Raw genomic sequence first — 19,070 nt, 5'->3', positions numbered from 1 at the left:
GGCCAACGCCCCCTAGTGGAGGATGGAGCCTCTACAGAACAGAACAGGCTTACCAGCTGATTACTGATGTACAGATCATGATGTTCTTGAAGAAAGTGACACAAACAATAGTCCTTTAAAAATAACTCGATTTTAGTACTACATTTATATTAGTACTAAAATACTAATATGTCGCTATATGAATATGAATTCATTAAACATTTTTTCTGTCAACTCTTGTATGAAATTAACTTGTAAAACTTGAATATAATAATAGCAATAAACCAACTAAATGCATCATAAATTAAAACTAACTCAATAATTTCCATTTGTATAATTCATCATTTTTCTCTTTCTACCAAAAACTAAATGATAAAACTCTTCAGTTTGGTGTTTGGGTCTGTTTTTAAAGTCTGCTTTATTCATTCATTAGTTTTTGTTTTGATTTATTTTGGATATTTTAAATGTTTTCCGGTGTTAAATGTTCATTAGAATATAAAGTTTATTGATCTTTGATCTTAAATTATTCTGCCTTATTTCCGTTATATTTCTGGGAAATGATTCAAAACATCATTTATAATTTATAACATTAGTTATTGACAGGCTTACTGCAGATATTCAATCAATACTTGAAGAAACGGTGCGGACCGAGCAAATCCCACCAGGTGGAACCGGAACCGATCGGGTCCAGTTTGACTTCTCAGAACCAAAGAGGAAGATCGTTCGATTCCTTTATGGATGCCAATAATTCATCTATTGATCTGATTCAGAATCATAGAAATGATGTTATTGGAGCCAAACTGACGATAAACAGGAGAAACAAAGGACAGGTACATCTGAGGCTGCTGACATCACTTCCTGTGGACTGTTGCATAACCAGCCATGTAACACGGCATATGATGATGATGATGATGATGCACACATACACACACAGCGACGCAGCCGCATGACGGATTCATGGAAGTGTGAATGATTGGTACTTGTGTGGTGCGCCCACTCAGCCTGGTGCTGCAGCACACGCTCTTCCTCCTCCTCCTCTTCCTCCTCCTCCTCTTCCTCCTGAGCCATTTGGCGTTGAGTCATCATACATGTTGGTTCCAGGCAGTTGGTGTGTTTAACGCTGAAGAACAAAGGCTGAGCGGTGGCATCAGAGCCTGAGGCGGCGCCGGGTCAGAACCGACCCACGGAGGTCCGGGTCCTCCCCAGAGTGGGCCGGCCTCCAGAACCCAAATTTAAGTTTTCTAAAGAGGTTTAACTGCTTTCTGGAGAGAAATGATCTTTAATTTGATAATTCAGTTATAGGTTTTTACTAAAGAATGACGCCTGTTTGTGGCGTCTTATTTATTTTTTTAAAGTTTCTTTGAGTCGTCTTCAGTAAGCTTCATAATTTTTAACATATTTTATCAGTTAAAATTTCCAGCTTCAGCTATTTCATTAACTGCCTGTTTTAAAATTATTTTTATTTACTTTTAACAAATTAGGGAGATATTTGTTCCTGCTGTCCTTAAAGGGGCAGGATTATGTTTCCCAGATTCATAGAGACATTTTATAGCACAAACAAGTCACTGTAATCTTCATTCGTTATAAAAATGCTGAATATATCAGACATGACTTAGAAGAAATTTGACTTTGTGACTTACGGCCTTGAAATTGGGTCTCTGTCTCTTTAAGAAGCTCCTGCTCTTTCTAGCTCCGCCTCCAGGAAGTCATCCCAACATGGCTCCTCTATTAACCCTTTAACATTTTTACCAGCATTGCTCTGAGCAGCAGCTCCTATGAGCTCAGCAGCTCCACCACCTGTTTGCTAATTGCTGCTGGCTAGTCTGCAGGAGCTGAGTGGGGAAGGGTGCTGTGTGAAGTAGAAACTGCAACTCAGAGGAGGAGCTGTGTCCTGAAGGTGGGGCTAGATCCACCCAGGTGTTTAACTCAGCTGAGTGGTTGCCATGGAGATTAAAGGATTTCTTAAACATGAAAAAAAAAATCAAGGTAACACCCCAGATGTGTTCTTGAGGGGAAAACATTATAACGTGATGGAAAGCACAAAGATGATTTTACATGATACTAGCCCTTTAAAAACGGTGTGTAAGTGATGAAAATTCCGAGCTGTGTGGCAGCACTTGAACGCGTTCTGGCTCTTGAGCAGCGGAAAAGTCAGAGGGGTTCTGGTCCCGCTGCGCTCCGGTCCGGTATGAAGGCGGGCCGGGGAGGGTGGAGCTGGCTGTCCGCTGAGAACGCGCTCAGACTCGGGTAGACCGCAGCAGCCGGCCGGTACCTGTGGATGTAGCGGAGTCTGTGGAGGGAAGCGGCGGGATGAGATGCTGATGCTGCCGGGCTGTACTCCTCCCGCTGCCTCGGAACGATGGACTGCATTTGTATCGTCACAACCAAGGTAAAAACCGGAGGAAACGCCGCCGCACACGCGCTGCATCCGGGGGTTTAATTCAGCAGGAGTCGGTAATTAATTCGGCGGGTTTATGAACCGCCAAACCGGCTTCTTTTGGTACAAAATGTACTTTTTTATCGGTCCGCTCCAGTGTCTCAGCTGCTTGTCTCCCACAGCGGCTTATTAAGAGTTCGGCATCAAATGAGAAAAAAGACGATTAACTAGAATACTTTAAAAAACAAAAAGAAAAACTACCGCCGAATTAAAAGTACGGTACTGAAAATCTAAAATATGGATCGTTTTAGATTTCAAAAGTTTTTATTTCTTTGAAAATGGGGAACAATTTTCATTTATCAATTTTTCTGAATGGACTTTGGCTTTATCTCTCAAGTTTTAAAGATGAATGAAAACTAATTATGAGTTAAAGACAAATTATTGATGATTTGAGTTTTATTACGTTTTATTACATTATTTGTCTGATTATATTTTTTACTTTATTTATTTTTCAGTTTTTTTGTTTTGTTTTTCATGTGATGAAGATCAGAATCTAGACGATCTGTTTTTAGCTCAAATATATGATCCAAAAGTAACTCAGGTTCTCTGTCGGCTGGTTCTGGTTCCGGTTTGATCAGAACTGGACCCTCCATGGTTTCAGTGGTTAATGGTTCTGGTTCCAGGCGGGTTTCTGGAACCACCTCAGACAGACGGTCAGCAGCATTTCTGGGTTCTCCAGACGGTTCTGGTGAACAGAACTTTAAAGGTTCTGTCAGTGTAACATCAGATCACCTCTCTGGGTTTCCTCCATGTTTTTGGACCCCTGGTTCTGCTCGGTTCTGTTTAGCTAGCCGCTTTCGGCAGGATCCGATCCGGTGGGGATTCATCTGGGTTTCAGATCCTGGAAACCCAGACTAGATGTTGGACGGTTGGTTCTGTCCAGCAGAACCAGAACCTTCCTCAGATTTACTGAGGAAGGTTCTGAACTGCAGCGTTCAGTCTGGACTTTGGCTGTTATGTTGTAGGTCAGGTGCTGTTTGGATCATGGTTCTGCTGATGACCCGGTTCTGACCCAGTCTGAGGGTCAGATGGACTCACATGGCTTCAGTTTCTGGTCCGGCTGCCGCAGCAGAGAGGGGGAATGCTGCGACCTTTGACCTGCAGGAGGCGCCAGGCGGTCGACCTCTGCAGGTTTTCCTGCATCTTTAAACCTCGACTGCAGCAGCAGCATGAATTATTGATCCGTCTGTGATCCGCTCCACGTTTTACTGGAAGGATGGAGGGATGATGGAGGGATGAAGGGAGGATGGAGGGATGAAAGGAGGATGGAGGGAGGGAGGATGGAGGGAGGATGGAGGGAGGATGGAGGATGGAGGGAGGATGGAGGGATGATGGGAGGATGGAGGGATGATGGAGGATGGAGGGATGATGGGAGGATGGAGGGAGGATGGGAGGATGGAGGGATGATGGAGGATGGAGGGATGATGGGAGGATGGAGGGAGGATGGAGGGATGATGGAGGATGGAGGGATGATGGGAGGATGGAGGGATGATGGAGGATGGAGGGATGATGGGAGGATGGAGGGAGGATGGAGGATGGAGGGATGATGGGAGGATGGAGGGATGATGGGAGGATGGAGGATGGAGGGATGATGGGAGGATGGAGGGAGGATGGAGGATGGAGGGATGATGGGAGGATGGAGGGATGATGGAGGATGGAGGGATGATGGGAGGATGGAGGGAGGATGGAGGATGGAGGGATGATGGAGGGATGATGGAGGATGGAGGGATGATGGAGGATGGAGGGATGATGGGATGATGGAGGGATGATGGAGGGATGATGGAGGATGGAGGGATGATGGGATGATGGAGGGATGATGGAGGGATGATGGAGGATGGAGGGATGATGGAGGATGGAGGGATGATGGGATGATGGAGGGATGATGGAGGGATGACGGTGAAGATCAGGATCTGAGTTTTTGTTTTCTGAGGTTAAGAAGTTGCAGTGTCAGCAGGAAGTGGAGCGCGATGAAGGTCTGGTGGTCTTCATCATGAGGTCTCAGAACCTGTTCGGACCTGCAGCCTACCGGGCCGGGTCGGGCCGTCAGCAGCCTACTGGGCCGGGTCGGGCCGTCAGCAGCCTACCGGACCGGGCCGTCAGCAGCCTACCGGGCCGGGTCGGGCCATCAGCAGCCTACCGGGCCGGGTCGGGCCGTCAGCAGCCTACTGGGCCGGGTCGGGCCGTCAGCAGCCTACCGGGCCGGGTCGGGCCGTCAGCAGCCTACCGGGCCGGACCGGGCCGTCAGCAGCCTACCGGGCCGGGTCGGGCCGTCAGCAGCAGTACCGGGCCGGGTCGGGCCGTCAGCAGCCTACTGGGCCGGGTCGGGCCGTCAGCAGCCTACCGGGCCGGACCGGGCCGTCAGCAGCCTACCGGGCCGGGTCGGGCCGTCAGCAGCAGTACCGGGCTGGGTCGGGCCGTCAGCAGCCTACTGGGCCGGGTCGGGCCGTCAGCAGCCTACCGGGCCGGACCGGGCCGTCAGCAGCCTACCGGGCCGGGTCGGGCCGTCAGCAGCCTACTGGGCCGGGTCGGGCCGTCAGCAGCCTACCGGGCCGGACCGGGCCGTCAGCAGCCTACCGGGCCGGGTCGGGCCGTCAGCAGCCTACCGGGCCGGACCGGGCCGTCAGCAGCCTACCGGGCCGGGTCGGGCCGTCAGCAGCCTACCGGGCCGGACCGGGCCGTCAGCAGCCTACCGGGCCGGGTCGGGCCGTCAGCAGCCTACCGGGCCGGGTCGGGCCGTCAGCAGCCTACCGGGCCGGGTCGGGCCGTCAGCAGCCTACCGGGCCGGGTCGGGCCGTCAGCAGCAGTACCGGGCCGGGTCGGGCCGTCAGCAGCCTACTGGGCCGGGTCGGGCCGTCAGCAGCCTACCGGGCCGGGTCGGGCCGTCAGCAGCCTACCGGGCCGGGTCGGGCCGTCAGCAGCAGTACCGGGCCGGGTCGGGCGGATCAAACATCTGCAGCTTCCTGTGAGTTTCCTCTGAAAGCTCCAGAGGCGGGCCGCTGATCCGGGTCGCATCCAAACGGATCTCCTGCTCTGAACTTACCGGGCCTGAGTCTGCAGAACCAGCCGAACCGTTCAGGAATAAAACATTTTGTATCTCAGCTTCACGTCTAAAACCGTCTTTAATCATAAACATCTGGAGGAAGAGGAAGGAGCTGCTCTTCATCCTCAGGCTGTGATGAAGGTTCTGGTCGGCAGACCGACCCAGTCAGAGAGAGAAGTTCGTCCAGGGAGGAAAACGGACCTGCAGCATGTCTGATGCTGTGCTGCCCCCTGCTGGGGGGTCAGAAACCAGACCAGATTGTTTCAGACGCTTTCAGAACAAGCTGCTGAAGCCTGACGGTTCTGCTGGACCCGGTCCACCAGCGGTCCACCAGCGGTCCACCAGCGGTTCTGTGTTCAGATGTTAAAGGCTGACAGGAATTATATAACTACATAGAAATGCATTTAAAATAAATCTAAATTTCTCCAGTTAAATCCTAATTAATTAATCAGCCAGTAGATCTCAAAATGATCTATGTAACAATTTCTATGTCACGTTTAAAAGTGACGTTAATTAAAGTGGACAATGATGAGTCAGCATATTTCTATGCTTTACTAAATATAATCAGGGTGCAAAAGTTAAAGTATGTTTCACATTAGATTTTGTAAATCTGAATGTTTTTAGTCAGTTTTATTCGCTGGTGGTGATTGGTTGCTTTTATCCAAGCGAATGCAGCGTTTACAAGGAATCCTGTGATTGGCTGGATCAGGTCTGAATGTGATTGGCTGGTGGTTGAGCTGAAGGATGTGACCAATTAGATTTTATTTAAAACAAATGACAGAAAATATTCTCAAAAACATGTTTTCAATCATCTTTCTGGGAGCTGATCTGAATTCAGTCGACATGAAAACCAGCTAAAAAACAAGATGGCGGCCATGGACGCGCTGACATCACTGAACTACAGAAACAACCTGATTGGTGGAAAAAAATCAACATTTTCCCCCAAAAAAGTAATTTTCACTAATAAGATTTAGTTACTGTTCAAATGTATTTATTGTGTCTTTTAGCGCAGACAGAACCAAACGCTGCCAGAACTCGGACCGACCGTGTTGAGATGGAAACGCCTCTTTGTTCAGAGAAACATTGGCTGACCTCAGACTGACCGTCTCACCGTACAAGTTTCTCTGCACTGAGCCGATTAAGCAGAGTTTTATCTCCAGATGTTGATCGATCATTCCTGGTTCCGGGTCCAAACGGGTCGGGATGTGAAGCGGAGTGAGCTTGTGAAGATCCGGGTCGGGTTCTTTGGGGTTCTGTTGGCTTTTATCCAGGATGTTTGATCTGGCAGAAGAAGCTTCAGCAGCAGCTCAGGACTCAGCTTGGATCCACAGGGCTGGGATGTTGTTGTCCAGCAGGGGGCGCCACCTCCACAGAGCTAGATCCTCCAATCACCCAGCAGCTTCTAGAACCTCTAGTTCTGGTTTCCAGGGTTTCCCATCATGTGGATTGTGGCTGGCTGAGCGTGTGTGTGTGTGTGTGTGTGTGTGTGTGTGTGTGTGTGTGTGTGTGTGTGTGTGTGTGTGTGTGTGTGTGAGGGGGGGAGGTTCTGGTGGGTTGCTGCAGCACCTCAGTGCAGCAGGTCTGCTTTAAACAGCGGTGAGATAAAATTAGAAGGCCGTCACGTCTCAACCTGTCAGCTGCCATCACTGTCAGTGTGTGTGTGTGTGTGTGTGTGTGTGTGTGTGTGTGTGTGCGCGCGCAGCCTGACTCAGGCTTTGATAATGAGGCACTCAGGCAGCGGCGCTCAGATGGCGGCTGATTGGTGGAAACAGCAGGAAGTAAAACCTTCATCCGGTTTTGCTTCAGGCAGCTGTGGTTCCGGTCCAGATCTTGATCCTCCCGGTGACCCGGTCAGGTGGTCTGGACGGTTCTCCAGGATTCCTGGAGCTCTGGACCTTCTGCTTCGTGCCTGCAGTTCAGTAATCCTCCAGCAGGGGGCTCCGACTGTTGGCCTAGTTAAATCCAGGTGTATTTAAAATGAAGATGAGGAAACTGTTGTCATGGCAATATTCAGCAATAACATGGTGTCCTGCTGTGATGTCTTTACAGCTGGTGGGTTTAGATTATTATGGGATGTTGGTCAGAAACTTTCACTGTTGATTTGACTCAGATTATTCATAATTTCAGTTTTAATCTGTAAGTGAAGGATCCTGATGATTTTCGGATGGACATGTTGAAATGTCTTTTTCACATTTAAACATGAATCCACGCTCAGATGGGATCCCTCTGCTTTGTTGTAATGAAGAGAGAGCGCCACCTATCTGCAGAGAACTTCCTCCATTAATGACGACGGTCAAATTTCCACCCAGCAGTTTTAGATATTCAGTGAAGAATTATAAAAAACGTGCGATTCCTTTAAAGGATTCATGACCCTGCAGATAAAAACAAGCAGATGGTCCCAGATGACGAGACGGAGCGAGAAGGCAGCATGGCTGCATCCAACATGGCTGCATCCAGCATGGCTGCATCCAGCATGGCTGCATCCAACATGGCTGCATCCAACATGGCTGCATCCAACATGGCTGCATCCAGCATGGCTGCATCCAACATGGCTGCATCCAACATGGCTGCATCCAACATGGCTGCATCCAGCATGGCTGCATCCAACATGGCTGCATCCAACATGGCTGCATCCAACATGGCTGCATCCAGCATGGCTGCATCCAACGTGTCTGCATCCAACGTGTCTGCATCCAACATGGCTGCATCCAACATGGCTGCATCCAACATGGCTGCATCCAACATGGCTGCATCCAACATGGCTGCATCCAACATAGCTGCATCCAACGTGTCTGCATCCAGCATGGCTGCATCCAACGTGTCTGCATCCAGCATGGCTGCATCCAACATGGCTGCATCCAACATGGCTGCATCCAGCGTGGCTGCATCCAACATGGCTGCATCCAACGTGGCTGCATCCAACGTGGCTGCATCCAACATGGCTGCATCCAACGTGGCTGCATCCAACATGGCTGCATCCAACATGGCTGCATCCAACCTGTCTGCATCCAACCTGTCTGCATCCAACATGGCTGCATCCAACATGGCTGCATCCAGCGTGGCTGCATCCAACGTGTCTGCATCCAACATGGCTGCATCCAACGTGTCTGCATCCAGCATGGCTGCATCCAACATGGCTGCATCCAACATGGCTGCATCCAACATGGCTGCATCCAACATGACTGCATCCAGCATGGCTGCATCCAGCGTGGCTGCATCCAACGTGGCTGCATCCAGCGTGGCTGCATCCAACATGGCTGCATCCAACATGGCTGCATCCAACATGACTGCATCCAGCATGGCTGCATCCAGCGTGGCTGCATCCAACGTGGCTGCATCCAGCGTGGCTGCATCCAACATGGCTGCATCCAACATGACTGCATCCAACATGGCTGCATCCAGCGTGGCTGCATCCAACGTGGCTGCATCCAACATGGCTGCATCCAACATGGCTTCATCCAACGTGTCTGCATCCAACATGGCACCACCACGGCGGTCGGTCCCGCCGGTCTTCAGCTCTGTTTCCGGCTCTCTGTGTTTGCGGCGCTCCAGTTTTCGTTTTGCTCTCAGTGGCGTTCATGTTCAGCTGGGACTTGAAGGGAATTTTGTCCAGATGTTTTCTTCAAGGAGGATCGGGCCGTTGAACCTCTGTTTCACTTTAATAGCTTCCTGTTAGCGAACGTCACAAAATGGAGGCCAGCAGATTTGTTTTATTTGTTAAAATGGATTTTGGAACAACTTTAATCTTTTGTGCTTTCATTTTTTTAACATTAACATCCTGAAGCTTTTCATGGAACCAGAACCGTTTTCCTGACCCGTTTCCGTTTCTGAGCAGTTAACTGGTCAGAACTGAATTATTCTCCAAGTAACTTTCCTGGTTCTGTTGAATGAATCTGACCCAGAAGCGGTTCTGGTTCAGGAAACAACAATCTCTGTTTGCTGCAGCAGAGTTCTGGATTAAATCTATAATTCATCAGTAGCATCTGAGACCTTCCTCCTCCTCATCTTCATCGGTCCGTCCAGCCGGTTCTTCTACAGCCTGATTTCAGTCAGACATTAAAATGTGACGGATATCTAAAGGCAACGCGGAGCCCGTTTTTCCGTTCTCACATTTCGTCCCGTCTCCTGCCGACCCGCTCCGACCCTCCCCCTCTCTGGATGACTAACGCTCTGCGGAGGACAGCGACAGACGGTGGGCGGACGTGCAGAGAAACGGCCCGGTCCAACAAACCCAACGATTCACTGCCAGGCTGCTGCTGCTGTCAGCCTGAGGAGGAAACTCTGCTTCCTGCCGTCTCCAGACTGGATCCGGGGTCCGGTTCGCTCCAGACCCGCTCCATCAGGGATCCGGTTCGCTCCAGATCCAGTCCATCAGGGATCCAGTCCGCTCCAGATCCAGTCCATCAGGGATCCAGTCCGCTCCAGATCCAGTCCATCAGGGATCCAGTCCGCTCCAGATCCAGTCCATCAGGGATCCAGTCCGCTCCAGATCCAGTCCATCAGGAATCCGGTCCGCTCCAGATCCAGTCCATCAGGGATCCAGTCCGCTCCAGATCCAGTCCATCAGGGATCCAGTCCGCTCCAGATCCAGTCCATCAGGGATCCAGTCCGCTCCAGATCCAGTCCATCAGGAATCCGGTCCGCTCCAGATCCAGTCCATCAGGGATCCGGTCCGCCAAAGATCCAGTCCATCAGGGATCCGGTTCGCTCCAGACCCGCTACATCAGGGATCCGGTCCGCTCCAGATCCAGTCCATCAGGGATCCGGTCCGCCAAAGATCCAGTCCATCAGGGATCCGGTTCGCTCCAGACCCGCTACATCAGGGATCCGGTCCGCTCCAGACCCAGTCCATCAGGGATCCGGTCCGCTCCAGATCCAGTCCATCAGGGATCCGGTCCGCTCCAGATCCAGTCCATCAGGGATCCGGTCCGCTCCAGATCCAGTCCATCAGGGATCCGGTCCGCCAAAGATCCAGTCCATCAGGGATCCGGTTCGCTCCAGACCCGCTACATCAGGGATCCGGTCCGCTCCAGATCCAGTCCATCAGGGATCCGGTCCGCTCCAGATCCAGTCCATCAGGGATCCGGTCCGCTCCAGATCTAGTCCATCAGGGATCCGGTCCATCAGGGATCCGGTCCGCTCCAGATCCGGTCCATCAGGGATCCGGTCCGCTCCAGATCCGGTCCATCAGGGATCCGGTCCGCTCTTCCCCTCCTCTCTACCTGCATAGTAAACAATGGAGCCGGCCTCTGGGTGTGCAGGAACAGTAACACCTCCGGTCAGAAGGTGGCGCCACACAGAGCAGACCAGACAGAGCAACACATCAAGAGCAGAAGAAGAGAGATGATGAGGTTTGGTTTGAAGTGAGGAGTGGAACAGCAAAGAAACAGAAACTACTTTTATTTCCTGCTGAAATAAAAGCTTCTTCTCTGAGTAGAAAGTGTATAAAGCAGCACTTTATCGCCCCCTAGATGCTGAAGTGCTACTGAGAAGTCCATTTATGGACCACTAAGTGTCTGTTTGGAGCCCATTTTGGACCCCAATTGTCTTCCTGTTGGTAACCAGTATAGCCCAGTAGAACTCCTCTAGGGGTCCAATTCTGGGCACCAGGTGCCAGTTCAGACCGACTCCATTTGCAGCCCACTGAAGGGCCCAGTTTGGGTTTAATTCGATCCCAGTTTGGATCTTGTTGTCCTCTTGAGGCCCAGTTTGTTTTCTAGTTGAAATAATTGATGCTTTTCGTAACTGGAGACATGTAGCTCCGCCCCTTGCCACATGTAGCCCCGCCCCTTGCCACATTCAGCCCCGCCCCTTCCACATTCAGCCCCGCCCCTTCCCACACTTAACCCCTCCCCTGGGAATCTGCCACTTCTAGATGTTTCTTCTTTAAATCTGAAGCGGAAGCCCCGCCCCCTGAATGCTGATTGGTCAGCCTGTTGATGTGTGAACGTGTGATTGGTTCATGTGATTTTCCAGCCTGTCCAATACGCTTGCAGCTCGTTGTGTTTTAACCTTCCTGTGGTTTGGAGTCGGACAGCGAAGGGTCGTCCCGTCAGACCGTCAGTTCCCGAAACTTTTAAAAGCTCACATGGGGTCAGTTCGACCCACCAGACCGCGCACGGAGTAAAAAGCTTGTGGGTCCAAATGACCCTGATAGACAGAACCTGCGTCTTCAGAAAGTTCTGCTGTGGTTCTGAATGTGGTGTCCAGTAATAGCCGGTCCAGTTTGGGCCGGTCCTGTACCGGTTCTGATCTGACAGAGAAACAGAAAAACACCTTGAACTGAATTCATCCAGAACCTGGAGGAGCTCAGAACCCGGCCCAGTTGATCAGTCCAACAGAACCGGAGGCTCACTTCCTGTAGCGTTGCCGGGTCAGAACTTGGCAGGAAATCAGAACCGTTGGTGTTGGTGAGGTTCTGGAACCTCTAGAATCCGTCTCTTCAGTGGACCGGACCGAACACCAAGAGACAAAAGTTCCTGAGTTCCTCCTCTTCCTCACCTCCAGCCTTCATCCCTCCTCTTCATCGTTGTTTCTTCCTCTCCTCCTCTTCCTCTGTCCTACATCGCTCTACCTTGCCTCAGGACACCCCCCCCCCTCGCGCCTCGTTTCCGATGCGTCATGTGACCAGCCTCTGTCGCCCCCGCCCCCCCCGCTCACGCCCCCACAGAGCGGAGCTTCACGCAGACGCCGGAGCGCTCTTCATCGCTCAGAGAGGAGGACGGAGCGGAGACGGAGGGAGCCGAGCCGCAGCCTGAGAGCAGAGAACACGCCGCTCATCCTGGGGGGGTCCTCCCTGGATGCAGGAAGAGCTCTGGGGGTCGTTTCCTCCCCGCCGCCATGCAGCGACGCCAGGAATGAGGGCGGATGGTGAGAGCAGGGAGCAGCAGCAGCAGCAGCAGCAGCGGAGGAGGAGGAGGAGGAGAGGCAGGAGGAAGAGGAGGCGGGGGCAGCTCGGCCAGCGGCAGCAGCAATGGCAGCGGGCGGCGGCGCGCGAGGAGCCGGCGGCGCTCCCGGAGGAGCCGGCTGGCGGCCCGGTGTCCCGGCGCCGAGTCCCCCGGATCCGGCAGGGGGGAATGCTTCTCCCCGATGCTCTGCCACTGCAAGGTGGCCTGCAGCAGCAGCACCATCTCCCTCATGTTCGGCTGCAAGGTGGGTCAGGACGCGGGCCGGGTCATGGTTGGTTCTGGATCAGAGTCCTGTTTGCCTTCAGGTCATTGGGTCCAGGTTAGAGTCCTGCTTTGTTCTGGATCCGCGTCCTGTTTGGTTCCAGGTCAGAATCCCATTTGGTTCTGGTCCAGTCTGATTCTGGGCCAGAATCCCGTTTGGTTCTGGGTGCGGTTTGGGTCCGGGCCACAGTCAGTTTTGGTTCTGTCCTGGTTCTGTTGATGCATCACAGTTATAAGCCGGGTCTCAGTCCAGAGGGCCCAGCAGGTCCGGTTCTGGAGAATTTTGCACTCCTCAGACTCCGGGATCATTCCACTGGTCCAGTAAAGGTTCTGGTTCTGTTGTTCCTGGATCTGGACCGGGCATCCAGCTGCTGTCCGGTTGGGTTCTGTTCTGTCAGTCGGACCTTGTGGTGGTCCGCTCTGCTTGGAGGACATCCAGAGCCAGAATCGGACCGGTTCTGCTGGTGGTTCTGGACCAGGGCCCGGTTCTGACGGATCTGCAGGGGAACGTCCTCCATCCAGTCGGTTGGTTTTGGGAACAGCTGGAATAAATCCACATTCTAAGGTCAGTGAACTGGACCTTAACTGGGCCGGTGACCTTTGACCTTTGCCGGGGTTGATGCTGGTTTTCTGGAGACGCTCCTCCTTCAGAACAGCATGTTCTGACCCGGTTCTGCTGTGGTTATGTAACGGAGCGGCGGTGCCATGGCGTTCCGGGCCTCAGCGGAACCTCCGACCCGGAACATCATGCAGATTCCCGACCTGCTTCCTGTCCTGCACCTGTCAGACCCAGCTCAGGGATTAAAACCTCGTATTATAGCCACTAAACCTGCCGTCTCCTGATTGGCTGCTGGAGCTGCCTGTTGCTTCTCCCTCTGTGAGCTGACCAATCGGAGGCCGGCTGAGTTGCAGGGCCGAGTTGTGATTGGCCAAAGGCGGCAGGCGTGGCGCTGCATGTGTGAGGTCCATGTGCTCCACAGGAAACAACAACAGAGTCCTGGAGGAGCTTCCTGACGCCAATTACCCATGATGCTTTGTGAACGATCTGACTCTCAGGGAGAAAACAAAAACCATGAAATAATCAGGATGATCTTCTGGTTCTGTTGGAGATTGGATGACCTGGTGACCTCAGGTCAGCTGTAGGTGAGGATCAATAAATCCATGGATTAAATGATCAACGACCCGATTACATTCATACAAAATGTAAATATCCAGATCATATCTTTAGTTTGAAATTTTTTACTTTTCATTTCATTCCTGTAAATCAGTAAAGTTGCATCCTTTTGTTTTAATGTGAGTTGATATTTCATCATATTGATCAGATTAATGAATTAAACTTAAATAAATTTGTATTGTGATATCAACATATCGTATCGTCATCTAAACAAATCGATACCGTAACAGCTGATCTGCAGCCCTCGGCGTGTTTAGTGGTTTTAGTTTCTGTTCCAGATTGAGACAATAAGCAACCTGACAAGTTCTGAAGAACATCGGCCGTTTCAGCGAAGCCCAGCCCGTCACCTAGCAACAGCAGAGCTGTACGTGCTGTACAATGGCTGCTGGAAAAGACAGGAGCTCTGTTGTTGACTTACCATCCAGAAACCACTTGCTGCATTCTGGTTGGTTGTGTAGCAGGCTCCAATTCTGCTTTTCAAAGATGCACAGTTGCATCGTTGCACATCTGTTTGCAGCCATTTTCACGTGAGTGTAAACATTGAGTTGGGAGGCGTGGCCAGCAGCAGAAGCTCATTTGGATTTAAAGAGACAGAGACTCTAAAACGTCATTCTGAAAGATCAACTATCAGAACTGAGCAGGAAAAAATCTGATTAACTGAGAATTATTTTGTACAAAAGATGTAATGAACACATTCTGTAGCCCACAGATCTATGCTAACCTGTTGAAAGGAAACAGGTGGCCTTTAAAACTTCTTCAAGAGGTCAGAGGTCACCAAGGAATAAAATGGTAAATCCTGTGTTTATCAGAGGGGCAGTGAACCTCTCTCAACCAGAGCACCTGGTTGGACCTGGTTCTGTTCTGCAGCAGAACCGACCCGATGGCTCTCAGCTTGGTTCTGACTGCAGATCGGTGATGAAGGCTCCGCTCCTCTTCCTCTTAATTAACCCGATTGATCGGCCGGATCGACTGGGGCGGGCGCTCCACGCTGCAGGGCAGAGACCTGAGCTCCATCTCCTACTGCCAGGGGTCAAAGGTCAGGATTCTGAGCCAGCATGGCTGCCTGGAAGGGTTGAAGGACAAAACCTGTTCTCTACAAACAAGATGGCCGCCAGGCTGGATGAAGCTCCAGACTCTGGGACCGATGGGACCATGCCGGACAGAACCAGAACCCAGTTCAGCTGAAGTTCCCTGACTGTCCAGCACAGTGGTGGAGGGGTCATGCTGTGGGCCGGGATGTTTGGGTTCCACCTGTAGACCAAAGATCCAGGATGAGTCCAGCTGAAGCTGGGTCCACACCGGGTCATCAGCAGAACCAGGGTCCAAACACAACAGCAGATCCAGAACAGACTGACTAGAAAAGAGAAGAACCAGAGCTGCAGTTCTGCAGTGGCCTAGTCAAAGTCCAGAACCATGGTTCTGATTGGCTGCTTGTCAACCAGGTTCTGGGCTTTGTTTCACTGAGAGCAGAACCAGAACCTTGTCTGGGATGTGGAGTTCTGCTGGTTCTGGTTGGTACCAACATGGAGGTTCTGCTCCGGCTCAGAGCAGCAGAACTGAACCCAGATACCAGAAGGTTCTGCTGGTTCTGGTCCGGTCTGCTTCATCTTCCTTGTTTCTCTGCTGCTCCTATTTATAGCAGCGAGACGGCCGGGACCCCTCCCCCTCCTCTTCCTCACAGCTCAGAGAGGAGGAAGAGGAGGAGGAGGAGGAGGAAGAGGAGGTGTGTGAGAGCCGTGGATCTGCCACTCCTCCATTAGTTCTGCTCTGGTTCCACTGAGAACCCGGTTCTCCCTGCGCTGCTTTCACTGACTGTCGGGGTTTCTGTGAGGCGTTCGCTGACCTGCTGACTGTCAGGGTTTCTGTGAGGCGTTCGCTGACCTGCTGACTGTCAGGGTTTCTGTGAGGCGTTCGCTGACCTGCTGACTGTCAGGGTTTCTGTGAGGCGTTCGCTGACCTGCTGACTGTCGGGGTTTCTGTGAGGCGTTCGCTGACCTGCTGACCTTCGGGGTTTCTGTGAGGCGTTCGCTGACCTGCTGACCTTCGGGGTTTCTGTGAGGCATTCTCTGACCTGCTGACCTTCGGGGTTTCTGTGAGGCGTTCGCTGACCTGCTGACCTTCGGGGTTTCTGTGAGGCGTTCACTGACCTGCTGACCGTCGGGGTTTCTGTGAGGCGTTCACTGACCTGCTGACCGTCGGAGTTTCTGTGAGGCGTTCACTGACCTGCTGACCGTCGGGGTTTCTGTGAGGCGTTCACTGACCTGCTGACCGTCGGGGTTTCTGTGAGGCGTTCACTGACCTGCTGACTGTCGGGGTTTCTGTGAGGCGTTCACTGACCTGCTGACTGTCGGGGTTTCTGTGAGGCGTTCACTGACCTGCTGACTGTCGGGGTTTCTGTGAGGCGTTCACTGACCTGCTGACTGTCGGGGTTTCTGTTCTGTAACTTCAGGATTTGTTGACAGCAGGAAAGTCTGTCGGACCAGAACCAGACTTTCATTTCTTTATTTGGTGGTTTGCTCTCATATTGGGTCGATAATCTGTAAACAAAGATCTTCACTCAGAAATGATGTTTGATGACAGAATCGATGGAGGCGGGGCGGAACCAGAACCAGGAAGTAAACCCAGATGATCCTGCTGTCTGTAGTTCTGTTCTGGTCAGTCTGGTCCAAATCTGGACCGACTGGGAAACAAACTGTCCCGTTAAAGCAAACCAGATGTGAAATATCCTGAAATATTTTAAGGAAATGCATGTTGGGAAGTCTGCTGCTAGACACACCATTGGCTGTTGGTTGCATGGCAACCAGTCCAGGAGCTGATTGGCTGAACCTCGTGGAGACGAGGAAAACCATAATTAGCTTCAGCGGTAAGATGGCTGCCACTGTTACTGATACATATTAATGAATATTCAGAAAAGTAAAGCGATATATCCATATTTTAATAAGTGCATCCAATATTTTTCACATATTAAAGGTGAAATATGAAACTAACGGAGTAACAGCAGAGCAGCCGGATAACCAGGCTGCTATTGGCTCATCTGAGATAGACTGTCTCTGTGGCGCCACCTGGAGGCTAAAGTCTGACCAGGATGTGTCCAGGATGTGTGGGGTCTGCAGAGATGTTGGCTGACCTTTGACCTGCATCAGCTCATTTTTAACTTCTTCTTCTCTGGATCATTTGGTTATTTTAGGAGAGAATCGTTTAGGAGCAAAAATCTAAATTATTTTTCTCTTAAATCTCATTTAAACTGAATGTTTCAGGTTCCTGATGCTCCAGCTGCTTCATCTCCCTCTGAGGATTATTGATCTGTAAAGATATCGATCATAAATCAATAACTGGTCCAGTTTAACCAGTCTGATGGATGCTGGTTCAGCCCGTCACCGTGTTCCCGGTTCTGTTGGTTCTGTTGGGTTCTGTCAGAACCAGCCAGAGTTAGAACATCTGAGACATTCCCCTGACCGTTCTCCGGGTCGGACCGGTGCCTCCTGATTGAATGACTCTACAAACTTTAAATGGATCGGTTCTGTAGAGAACCGATCCGGATCAGAACCGATCAGGTTAAATGGTTCTGGATTTTCTCCTCATGCTTCCATTCATCCCATCTTTTGGTCCTGAAACGGGTCAGAACCGAGCATTTTGGGCTCAGTTCATCTTGATCTTGGCCGGGTTCTGGTTGCTGCAGGTTCTGCGGAAGCCTGTCAGTCAGAACTCGGGGCTCGCTGACCCGCTTTCCTTCCTGTCCTCCCCAGAAGTACCGGCACCACGATGAGGACTCGTCCCCCCAGGACCAGAGCTCCCCCCCCCTCACAGAGGAGGGGGCGGGGCCAGAGCTGGTCCAGGTCGCCGAGAAGAACCTGAACCAGATCGAGAACGTCCACGGATACGTCACCCACGCCCACATCTCACCTATGAAGGTAGGGGGCGGAGCCTAACACTTCCTCCGTGCTACAGCTGATCCGGATCCGGATCCTGATCTGGATCTGATCCTCAGGTCTACAGGGCAGCAGCTCTCTGAGATGCAGTTCAGACTGGATCTGGATTCAGATCCGGTCTGGATCCGGATCCAGTTAACCCTGAGGACTGGTGGTTCAGATCTGGAGTTTCTCCTCTTCCTGTCTCTGTCCATCTGTTGATCATGCTGGATGTGTTTACCTGTTCATGTTCCTGTTGCCCCCAACCCGCATCAGCTGGAGCTCCTCCAGTCAGGATGGCCTCCTGTGACCTCTGACCTCCTGGCTGCAGCTGAGGGCTTAGCCATCAGCCAATCAGAGGGAGGATGGAGGATGTTTCTGTCTCTGCTGCCTTCATGTGATTCATCAGGCTCTGAAGCTGCTCTGAGGTCATCCAGGTGTAATCCAGGTCATCCAGGTGTAATCCAGGTCATCCAGGTGTAATCCAGGTCATCCAGGTGTAGTCCAGGTCATCCAGGTGTAATCCAGGTCATCCAGGTGTAGTCCAGGTCATCCAGGTGTAGTCCAGGTCATCCAGGTGTAGTCCAGGTCATGGTTTTTACCTCAGCGTGTCGCGTCCTGCAGGAGCTGCAGTATCACTTGATGTCCACTGGGGGGTTATGACCTCAGGATAAACTCAGGATGATTTTAATATTATGGTCCGTGCTGCTCTTCATCATCATCATAATCATCATCATCATCACAGACTCAAATTAATGACTTCATGGATCCTTCCTACCCATAATGCATCTGGCCAGTAGCATGTGTCCTGCTCTCACCTGGAGCAGATGTTAGCGAGCTAGCTGCTAGCGCTGGAGGAAGATGATGAAGTAGTAGTACCTCATGGCCACCAGCTGGGACCGGTTCTGGTGGGTTCTGGTTGGATGCTCATTCATCCTACTCTGGATGTCTGTAATGTTTGGTTGTCATGGCAACCCCAGAGTCACTTTGGTTTAATATCTGTAAATGAAACACCCACTGGAGTGAAATATACCTATAGGAACCAGAGCAGGCATCAGAAAACGGTTCATCTTTAGGATCTGGTGAGTCGAGTCGTTTCTTCCTGCTGGGAAGCTGGAATACTGCAGCTCTGACCTCTGACCTCTGACCTCGTCATGATGTTCTGCTGGGATCTGACCTGGTCATAATGTTCTGCTCCTTCATGTTTCAGTCTGGGGAGTTTAGACAGGACTCAGGGTCACTTCCTGTTCAGGGTCAGGACGGTGCGGTGCTGCCCCCCAGTGGTGACTCAGAGGAAAGCGAACCTCCATGTTCTGGTTTAATCTGGTCCGGTTGGACCTTCGGTGCCGCCCGGCTGAGTGGA

The 19,070-nt window shown here is 51.6% G+C and overlaps 1 protein-coding gene across 11 annotated transcripts in view; it reads left to right on the top strand.

Moving 5' to 3' along the window:
• LOC106921416 (disks large homolog 1) overlaps positions 1-19,070 on the top strand; it is a 61,134-nt gene that overhangs the window by 16,037 nt on the left and 26,027 nt on the right. For all 11 annotated transcript variants that reach the window (XM_088014994.1, XM_014993110.2, XM_014993107.2 and 8 more), the window contains one exon: positions 17,546-17,710. In XM_088014994.1, the coding sequence (XP_087871120.1) occupies positions 17,546-17,710 (165 nt within the window). The remainder of the gene's footprint in view (positions 1-17,545; positions 17,711-19,070) is intronic.

The sequence above is a fragment of the Poecilia mexicana genome, unplaced genomic scaffold (assembly GCF_051168715.1).
Source record: "Poecilia mexicana isolate PSO_F unplaced genomic scaffold, ASM5116871v1 scaffold_17, whole genome shotgun sequence".
In the NCBI taxonomy this organism is placed as follows: domain Eukaryota; kingdom Metazoa; phylum Chordata; class Actinopteri; order Cyprinodontiformes; family Poeciliidae; genus Poecilia; species Poecilia mexicana.
The sequence above is the reverse complement of the archived record's forward strand: the minus strand, read 5'-3'. Positions and strand labels throughout refer to the sequence as shown.